General features: G+C 58.0%; 1 protein-coding gene across 1 annotated transcript in view; it reads left to right on the top strand.

The window, feature by feature from the left end:
- Window positions 1-756: 756 nt before the first annotated feature.
- Window positions 757-10,475, top strand: part of ASS1 (argininosuccinate synthase 1) — a 50,563-nt gene continuing 40,844 nt past the window's right edge. The window contains exons 1-3 of the mRNA XM_060101080.1: window positions 757-854; window positions 7,652-7,761; window positions 9,703-9,771. Coding sequence (XP_059957063.1) covers window positions 7,657-7,761; window positions 9,703-9,771 — 174 coding nt within the window. The 5' untranslated portion in view covers window positions 757-854; window positions 7,652-7,656. The remainder of the gene's footprint in view (window positions 855-7,651; window positions 7,762-9,702; window positions 9,772-10,475) is intronic.

The raw sequence follows: 10,475 nt of genomic DNA, 5'->3' as shown, positions 1-10,475 counted from the left end.
TGTGGTTGCAGTGATTGGTGCTTTGGGGCCTATAAACCAGGCTGGAAAACTTCTGACACAGAACCTTCTGGAGGCCAGACGGGACACAACTCCCCGTTTATTTTGTGAACCTCAATTTTCCCTGCTGTTCAATGGGTTAGCAGTGGGCCAGTCTTCTATTCACTATTTACTGGGTGCCCTTGGGAGTTTGGTCAGGTGCCAGGCTCTGGGGAGACAGCCAGGAACCAGCCCTGGACTGAGGGATGAAACCCCGACCTTCTAGGGCCACCTCCACCTCAGTTTTCTCACCCATACAATGGGCTCCGGCTCACGGCGACTAGAGAGGGGGGAAGGGAGGGGCTTTGAGGTCTGTAGAAAGGCCACCACAAGACAAAAGTGGGCATGAAACTCACAAGCCTAAGGGACTTTTATTCCACTCCCACGGCGAAGCGCTTGAGCGTTCCCCACGGGCGAGGCGGCAAGTCTGGCAGGAGGGCCTGTCACCCTGTCAGTCGCGAGGATTCCAGCCACTACCGCGCCCAGGGGAGCCGCCAGCCCGCGGGCCGGGGCCGCCAGACCCTGCGGCCAGGGCGGGGGACCGGCCGGGAGGGTGTGTCGGCAGCTGGGTGGGCAGAAGGGAAGGAGGGAAAGGGGAGGAGCGAGGAGGGAGGGAAAGACCTGGCCCCGTCCTCCCGCCGGCGGCCGCGAGCGCTGAGCCGCTCGACGAGGGGGCCGGGCCCGGGGGCGGGGTCTGTTGCTCTCTTCCTCGGACTTGTCCCCGGGCCCCGGCCCTGCCCTCTGCCCCGTGCTTATAATCCGGGATGCGCGCCGCAACCAGCACTGCTCCGCCGCCTAACGCCGCCGCCTGCCTCCCGGTAAGGAGTCCCCTTCCCACTCCCCAGCCTAGGTCGCCCTCTGCCCGGACCCCACCGAGAACGAGCCGAGGAAACGGAGGGGGCCGCGCGCCCCGGGCTCGGACCTGGACAGGCGGGCAGGGGGCCGACGGCCGGACTCCTGTTGCTCAAACGCTTGGTGGCCGGATTCCTGGCTCCCTTGGGCCGCGGAGAGGGGGCCGGGGCGCGAGTCCGGGGATCTGAGGCGCAGGTTGGGTTACTTGTCGCCTTTGCGGGCCGAGGTCGTTTCTGGATTTTCCTTCTCCGATCCGATTTCCCTTATGCCGCGAGCCCCACAACTGGAGACCTTGGGAACCCGGGGGGTGTGAGGATTCCCGATTCTCTCGGCCCCTCTCTGGCCCTGGTCTCTGTCTCCGCCTCTTTTTCTCTGCCCGCAACCAGAGGTCCAGCCTCACCGCTGCGCCTCGCGCGCCCCCGGGGCTTGGGCATCTCGGCCCCTCCCACAGCCCCAGCCTCAGTTTCCCCCGGGCGGGTCGCTCCGGGCTCCGGGTGGCCCACCCCGTGCCTTGGGTGTGGCTGGGCTCCCTCCCCTGCAGGGGGCGTCCGTCGCGCGGCTCTGCCTTCTGAAAGGGCTCTGCGTTCTCTGGCCGGTGGGGCGGGGGCCTCGCCTGGCCGCGGTGCCCGGTTTCCGGCTGGCACTGGTCTGTGGGAGGGGCCGCTCGTCAGGAAATGTCAGCCGTCCTGATGCCTGTTGCCTTTGGCCCCTGAGGCGGCCTCGCCCTCACAGGGAAGGAGGGTCTCTGTGAAATGCAGGAAGCTCCTCTCCCATCCCGCCAGGGCTCTTCCCGTGACCTGGCTGCCTTAGTGCTCCTCTCTGCAAAGTGGGGCGTCTCCTCCCGAGAGCGGCGCGGTCTGGCTGCACATCCCGGGTAGGAGCAAACCTGTCCTTTCCCCAGGGATGGATCAAATCGGTCCTGGGCTTTGATCCCTCCCCTCCACACCCAGGCTGGTGACAGAAGAGGGCAGGTTCTGGAGGCCCGCAGACCCCAGCCCGGAAGGCAGGCACAACTCCACAAATGGGTGAGCCTTTGGGTCAGCCTCCCAGAGTCCTAAGCCTCAGTTTCTCCATTCGTCATGGCTGGCACAGGCTCAGGGCTCAGAAAACAGTAAGGGGATGTATACTGTTGAAAAGGGTGTCTGGGTCCGTTCACTCCCTGTGTCTGGGGAGCGACTCGCCGGGTGCTACCAGGCTGGGTGTTCAGAACCGGAGACAGGGTCCTTGCCCTCCTGTCTTAGGTTCTGGTGGGGGAGGGAGACAGTAGAGGCAGAAACAGCCACGAAGGGCATGGGAACTGGATCGGAACTGGAGGAGTCTCCATTCTACACTCCCTCTCCCTGCCCATCCCCGTCTCAGAGCCAGGGCAGGGGGTCCTGTCCCGGTGGAGCCACCTGTGGTGGAGCCACCTGTGCGTTATGCTGAGAAGTAATTCTGGCTCTGCCGAGTGCTCATGAATGAGTGGTGAATGCTTCCGGCTGAGCGCCTAGATCCCAGGCCAGGCACAGGATGGGGTGGAGGGAGGCCCCCACTCAGCACAGTCTGAGCCCCCCTGAGTACCCACAGGTGCCCCCGTCAGCTGCCTGCCTCCCCTGGGCATGTGTGGTCAGTTGGCTCTGATGGTAACCGTTTCCCTGGCCCAGGGCCCCAGGAGCCTGACTAGCGGGGGGCCAGGCCCAGACTCACCTGCTGGGCAAGCACTTTCCCATGCCCCATCTCATCTTCGTCCTGTGGGTCCTGGGAGGCAAGCCAAGACAGCCAGATGCCTTCATCCGAAAGCTGAGCGCACAGCCTCTGAATCGAGGGCGAGCGCCTTGCCTTTGGGCATCCATGAGAGAGATAACCTCTGGAATTCAAGGTCTAAGGCTCTGATTTCTGCTGAAACACTTTGGGCAAAGTTGATCTACCAGGCCTTGGCTCCTTCCTGTGGGGCAGACGCCCTCCCCAGACTTGGGATAGGCCAGGCACCCATAGGCATTTCAATATAGTAAACAAATGAATGAACTCATGCTTTCTTCCATAACCAAATGCTCTGGAAAGGGTTTAAGTGCCTGTCACTGGGGCCTGGTGAGGTCCGTTTAGTCTTCCTACCTCCTACCTCAGGACATTTTCGTCGAAACTGGAGACCCAATCTTCCTAAGCCAAGGCACTCCCAAAGGACCCCCCCGTACCATGGGCAGAGGAAGTTTGCTGGAGTGGTGGTGTCCCGAAGAGAGCCTGGCATTCCTGATTTGAATCTCAGGCCCCAGGAGCTTGCAGCTGAGAGCCAGCTCAGGATGTAGCCTAGAGCACCCCTACTGCCCTCAGCTTTCTCATCAGACACAGAAATCCTTCCTCTGTGTCTCACCAAGTATGCAGATGAAATGAACTGAGTGTGTCAGGCAAATAAATGTTCAGGCTGAATCCTGACACTTTGACCTCCTGGTCAAAGTGTGGAATTGCCCCCTAGTTCTATCAGACACGAATGAGCGCAGCAAAAGGATAAGAGTTGCGGTCCTAAAATGAGCAAACCCCTAAGTCAGGGAGAATTCTGTGGCCTTGGCGGAGCTAGGCTTTTTAGAAACTATAATGAACTCAGCTCGACTGAGTTAGAATGGAAGGGGAGGGGTTTCCAGGGGAGCATTCGTGTTGCTGCAGCACAGAGAAATAGAATACTGACCGGTGATGGTTGAGGATTTTGTCTGGCAGACAAGTAACGGGAGGGGGAGACAGTCTGTGGTCTCCTAGAGACCAGAGACTGTAGGGCAGAGAGCAGTAAAGACCAGGTGGTCTGCAGTCAGCCTGGGTTTCTATCCCAGCACTGCCGTCCACTAGCTTGAGACCTGGGCAAGTCACTAACTTTTCTGAGCCTCGGGTTCATCATCTGTAAATAGGTGGTAATAATAGTCCCCGCCTTGAAATGATGCACACGTGGCACTACACATAGTAACTGCTCTTGTCATCCTCCTAGCTTTGACATTTTAGAGCCACATGAATTTTCTTAGTGCTGAGCAACTGCCCAGGCTGGCCTGGCACATTCACTGGGAGCTGGCAGGATGGGTCTGGCGGGGGCACTGGAGAATGCCCGCTGCCTTGCCAACTAAGGCCAGGCTGGCAGGCGTCTTGGCATGAGGCCCTCTTCTTCCCTTCCCAGGTGTCCCTCTTCTGGAGCAGGATGTCTGGGCTGGCCCCGGGAGCTGGGGGCATGTGGTCATGCCCCCAGTGGTCATGTGCAGTGGTCATGTGCCTGGGAGCTGGGGCAGCTGCCCTGCGCCCTTCATGGAGGGTGGGGTGGCGGCAAGGCTGGGGCTGGGGGAGGCCGAGACTCAGGAGCCCCAGAGCCCCAGGAGTCCAGCCCCCCCGGGCTGGGGGAGGCTGAGTCCTCAGGCAGGAAGCCCGGTGTCCTGGGGTGTCAGAACCAGAAGGGCTTTCAGGCCTTCAGGTTGTAAGCTGCTTGAACCCAGCTCTGGAGGACCCAGCCACGGTGCTGTGCCCCTAGTCTCTTCCACTCTCCCTCCCCCAAATGGAGGCCTCAGCTTCCTTCAGTTTCTGCCCCACGTAGTCTGCCGGGATCTCACTGGCAGGGATCTCACTGGCTGAGGGAGGAGGAAGCTTCGCCAGGAAGGGCGGAGCAATGCCAGTGTCAGATTATATCATTGTCTCAGCCCACCTGCCCAGCTAATCTCTGGACGTGCACACGCAGACTCAAACGCCACACACACACACACACGTGTGTGTGTGTGTGCAGACACAGGTGCATGCATGCTGTCTCAGGTACATTCTCCCCAAGAAATGCAGGCACACATATGCACACGCATGCACACACACCTGCACTCAGGCACACACTCCTGGGTGCACCCATTCCATCACGTGTCTCAGACCCAGAGGCTGAGGCCCTCTGTAGCCGTGCATGCACGTGGCCTGGCAGGCAGGAGGGGCTCACAAGTTTCCGGATGAGAACGTGCATGGAATTCCAGACTTGGAGGGGATTGTAACCCTCTCTTTTTATAGGTGAGGAACTCACCCCCAGGCCGCAGAATCAGCAGCCTTTCTCTGAGTGCCTGCCATGTGCCAGGCGCTGAGAGATGGTCCCTGTCCCCACAGAGCTCACAGTGGGCAGTGGGGGCAGTTAGAATACATTGTGACTGTGCTGTGATGGGCCATGCATCAGGCACAGGGGGATCACTGAGGCAGAACAGGGCAGGCCCAGGAGGTCTGTTTCCATGGAGCTGCCCCTCCCCCACTCCGGTGCCCATCCTCTGGCTCCAGGGCCTTTGGGAGGTGGCACAGCAGGGGTGACTCTTGGGCCCACATCACCTCTCCCTGTCACTCCAGGGTGTCTGAGCCACCTGTGGCTTCCCAGATCACACCTTGTCCCAGGGTTCCCCTTCCTTGCGCCTCCCAGAGAGAGGAAGCCTTGTACTTATGAGTCCAGCTGATCTGGGTTTGAATCCTGACTCTACCACTCACCAGCCAAGCAAGGCCTTGAGCAAGTTCCTTAACCTGAGCCTCAGTTTCCCTGTCTCTAAACTGTGATAACACAAGTGGAGGACTCAGCTTATAATGGATACATTATTCATTATCTTGATTGTGGTGATGATTTCCTGGCTGTAGATACATGCCCAAACTTACTAAATTGTACGCTTTAGATATATGCAGTTTATTGCATGTCAATTATATCTCAATAGAGCTTCACAAATATGCAACATTACACCCCCCACCCGACCACACCACCAGCCCCTTCGCACACGAACACACGGCTGGGAGCGCGCACACTGCAGCAGGGCACTGGATGGGGCTCTGGGGCTCCTGAGTCTCCCCACTCAGCGAGGCTGCCCAAAGGGGAGTCCAGGGGCTGGGTAGGCTGGGTTCATGGCCTCTGGTGTCAGCCAGCTGCGTGCATTTGCAGGGTGGTTCGCTGAGCCATCAGGACAGATTCTGGAAGCCCGAAACCCACACTTCAGCCCCAGGCACTTCCTACCTTGAGTCCTTCCTGCCTCCCTCCCACCTCCTCCCCTCCATCTTGGATGGCCTGCTGCCTGGCTGCGGTTGCCATGGGCATGTCTGCTGGCCCCAGCTGGCCTGGGACAGCCTGGCAGGTGGCTGAATGCCCACTGAAGGGGGGAATTGTGGACATCTATCCATCAGAACTGCCCCCAACCTCACTGATCCATGAGGTGTTTCCCCTTCCAAGTCCAAAGGGCAGTAAAGACATGTGAGCCCTGGGACTGGCTGGCAGGTGGCCTGGTGAGATGCCGGGGACAGCACATAGGATGTGTTCTTGTCCCTCGGCTGGGCTGGGTTCTACTGCAAAGGGCTGGGTGACCACTTTGCCTCTAAACCTCCAGGCACACGAGAAGCCTTCAGTATACAGGAGCCTGCATCCTTGGGGAGAGGCCCTTCTGGATGAGACCCACATGGATCTGTGCAGTGATGTCCACAGTCTTTCCCAATAGATTCTATTAAGGACCCTGACTTTGGTCAGTCTCCGGTGCAAATGCTCCCACCAGACACAAGCACACACCCAGGAAATGCAGGATGGTGGGGCCATGTCCATGGAGGCTGGAGACAGATGGACTGGATCCAAATCTGGCCCTGCCACCTGCTGACCGTAGGACCTCAAGCAAGTGACCTCGCCTCTCTGACCCTCGGTCTCCTCTTCAGCAAAGTGGGCACATAACAGCATCTACTCTCAGGGCCGTGTGGAGAGTGGGGGCCTGATGCAGCCCTAGGGTTCAAGGAGAGCCTTCTGGGTAGAAGGAACAGTGACTGCAAAGGCAAGGAGTGAGGAGACCCTGGTGCCTTCTGGAAGCTTCAGTGTAGCTGAAGAGAGGGAGGGATAGCATGGGACACATCTGTCCTGCTGCAGAAGGACAGATCCTCCATCTGTACGTCCTGGTTACCTTCCTCCTCTGGGCCTCAGTTTCCCCCTCTGCACATGGGGAAGTCGGTCTCTGAGCTCCTCCCAGCTAATCATTTTGGAGCTGAGTTCATTGAGGTGTTTGGGGTCTCTTGTGTTTCCCCTTTCAGAGGTACTTGCTTTTAAAAAGAGCCTAAAGTCCCATTGTGTGAAGGTTCACTGGGGCCCCGGTGGGAGAGGTCCAGGGGGACATCCTATTCCCTGTAGAGCTGGGAGGCAGCCCTGCATGCTGGGAGGAACCCAGGTTCTGGAGCCAAACACAGACACATGTTCTGTGACCTCGAGCTGGCCACTGACCTCTCTGAGCCCCAGTCTCTGCTGCCCCGACATGCGTGACAGCTCCTACCTCATGCGGTCATATTCGGGGCGCAGGGTGATCTGTACGAGTCCCCCAGGGCCATGCCTCACTCGCACTGGCCCAGCCTAGCAAGGAGCACTTCTGACTGGAGATGTGTGGGCTGCCCGAGCCTCAGGGCCACGGCCTCTCCCAAGTCTCCTGATGTGGTGCCCGCTTCGCGTCTTGACCTTGACCCTGTCGTCTTCTCTAGCTGGTGGGGAACTGGTTCCAAGATATGCCTCCACCTGCCAGGCCCCAGCGTGGTGTGTGTGGGTCCCCTGAGAGGGTGTCGGGGGTGGAAGGCATGAGACTGCAGGAAGGAACAGCGCCTCCGCTGGTCCTGATGTCAGACGAACATCCTGTTTCACACCTCGCAGTGGCGGCCTGTCCAGGGGATAAGACTGCCCAAGGCCGAGGTCGGGGCTGGGGGACAGGCCAGAAGGGAGCTGTCGGGAGGGGCCGGCAGACGGGGAGGGGGCAGGGCTGGCTCTGGGTCACTCACATTCTTCCTCATCTCCTCCCTCCAGACGAGATGTCCAGCAAAGGCTCCGTGGTTCTGGCCTACAGCGGGGGCCTGGACACCTCCTGCATCCTCGTGTGGCTGAAGGAGCAGGGCTATGACGTCATTGCCTACCTGGTGAGGGGGGCGCCTGGCATGTGTGTCTTTCTCCTGTCGGCCCTGCTGTCCATCCAGCCCGCCCACCTGCCCACTGTCGCTCATCCAAGCCCAGCTCCCCGTCTCTAAGCCTGTCTGGAACCATAGGAAAGTGCTTCTCATTTACTGCGTCTTTCTCTTCATCTGTCGAGTGAACACCTTGGAAGTCCCCCAGGTCTGAGATGCCCCCCAGATCACGGAGGAGGCCGAGTCTCCATGCGAGTAACTGGACAGGGGGCTCAGGAGTGAACGTGGCAGGGCTTGCTGGGCCAGCCTGCCTGGAGAGGGACCGAGGGCTTGAATCTGCTGAAGGCCACGAGAAGGCATACAATCTTCCCCTTTCCCAAAGCCCTCAATAATTCAGCAAAGAGTGTAGGATCCTACACTGGCTAAACTAGACGAGCCCTTGGAGATCACCTAATTCTGGGATAGCAAATAGGTCACGGGCCATAGGTTATGTATGATGCCATCCCCCATCCAGGGTCCATAGCAGACATCCCTAATTAAACCAGCTCAACTTCTGATAAACCTGGACATAACCTCTGAATCTTCTTCCATATGACTGTGCAAATTCTAGAAACCCAGCTTAAGCCAAACAAAACCAAAAATAAACAAAAAAGAAAACTAAAATAATACAGTTCTTCATATAACTGAGAAGGCCAGGGGTATAATGGCTTCAGGCAAGGCTGGATCCAGGTACTCATCCAGATCTGCCTCCATCTCTGCTTGGCTTCAGTTTTGGCCTCTCCACAGGGCAGGCAAGGCTCACATCATCATACCCAAGTTTTCCCAGAGAAAGGAGAGCTTCCTGCAGAGGCTCTGACAGAAGGGCCAGGGGGGACTCTCATTGACTGGCCTGAGTCCCTGCCCACCATGCACTTGTCAGTATGGCTGTGTCTCAGAGGGCTCGTCCCTACGGTGAGCAGGTGACGTGATGTGCTCTCACCCATCCCTGTGGAAAGGGGTCCCAGGAGAGAAGGTTCTCTTTGCAGAGGAAGTGAGGATGGCGCTCTGGGCAGGAAAAGTTCAGCTATTGTCAAGAACCGTTTGCTTGCAGTTGAAGTCAACCTACCATCTGTAACAGTGCTGACCCCGGATCCCTCAGGTTGGGGAGGGGACGTGCCTGGCTCACAGTTGCCTGCTGAGAGAGAGCCAGGGCTTTGAGCGGGTGCAGAGAGCCTGGGGTGTGTGCACCCTGTCAGCAGCAGCAGTGGTGGGCCGTCCAGATCCCGGGCTCCCCCCACAGGCAGATTTAAAAGCTGAGTGACCCCAGAAAAGCACCTGCAGCTGAACTCTGGGAAGATTCCAGAGTCTGTTGAGCAGAAGCCAGGGCCAACGTCTAGGCAGGAGGCCAGAGTGCAGCCAGCAGAAAAAAATACCTGTGTCTAGATGGGACTGTCGGAACCGGAGGCTGGGCTCCAGCAGGGGAACAGCTGGGTGCCCATAGCCCAGACCTCAGCCTCGAGCCGGCTCAGGAGCCCTGGGACAGTCAAGTTGCTGCACTTGGCTGGGGAAGTGAGCTGAGAGTCGGGCAGCTGCTGACTATCCAACCTTTGTACTGACTTTGGGGGAATTGGGGGAAGAGTTAGACGGGTTCAGGGGAAGCCTTAGATCTTCGAGGCAGTGACAGCAAATGTTGCAACCTAGCAGCCTGGGTGCACAGGGCCAGGCTCGGCCCGTCCTTCAACCAAGTATTAGCTCTGGAGAGTGTTACAGCTTCTCCAGACCCTGGTTTGCGCCCTTTCTCCTTCCTACTTTGACCTCAGCGATCCAGTCGAAACCACCACCGTCTGAGGGCTGTTGTGCGTGAAACACACTTGCCCAGGGCTCACCCCAGGGTAGGGGAGGGGCCGGGGGGGACATCCTTCTCAGCTCTTCTTTCTGCCCCTGGGTTAATGCGTCCTCTCTGCTTCTGCTCCTCAGGCCAACGTGGGCCAGAAGGAAGACTTTGAGGAAGCCAGGAAGAAGGCGCTGAAGCTTGGGGCTAAAAAGGTACCAAGCAGGAGGCAGGGTTTGGGGCGGGAAATGGGATTTGACCTGGTGGAGGCAGCTGTGGGGGGTCCTGTCCCAAAGCTCCTTGTCTCTTCCACGCCTTCCACCTGGTCCTCTTGCTTCCAGGAGTATAAGGTCAATTCCTTCTGCTTTTGGTGTGCAAAGGGCATCACCTTCTGGTCTCCCCCAGCCACTCTTCTACCCAGTCACCTCCCCAGCCCACCTCCCCATCCATCTGTCTTTTCCTCATCCATCCATCCACCTGCCCATCCCTCTTTTATCTCGCTGTCCATTCACACATCCACTCACTCATCCATCCCTCATCCATCTACCTGTCCATCCCTCCTGGCTCTCTGTCCATCCACCCATCCTTCCATCCATTCAACAGAATCAGTGCATTGACTGAGCATCTAATCATGTGGTGAGCAGGCCCATAAGGTGAACGTGGCCAGCGTGGTCCCTGCTCACATAGGCTAACAGTACAAAAGAAACGCAATATCTGCAAAGCACAATAAAACACAATAAAACTCACATCAGAAGTATTAGGAAGCTGTCAAGTTCACCGTGTCAGATACAAGTTTTCCATAATTCTAACTTTTACTGGAAAGCTTGGCAACAAATTCTCAGTTTTCCTTGAAGTGATGGGGTCACTTCATTCTTATGAAAATGTTGGCCAAAAACCCAAGTCTGCATTGACCCTGTTT

Source organism: Mesoplodon densirostris, chromosome 6, assembly GCF_025265405.1.
Source record: "Mesoplodon densirostris isolate mMesDen1 chromosome 6, mMesDen1 primary haplotype, whole genome shotgun sequence".
Taxonomy (NCBI): Eukaryota; Metazoa; Chordata; class Mammalia; order Artiodactyla; family Ziphiidae; genus Mesoplodon; species Mesoplodon densirostris.
This window is presented reverse-complemented; position numbering and strand designations above follow the sequence as displayed.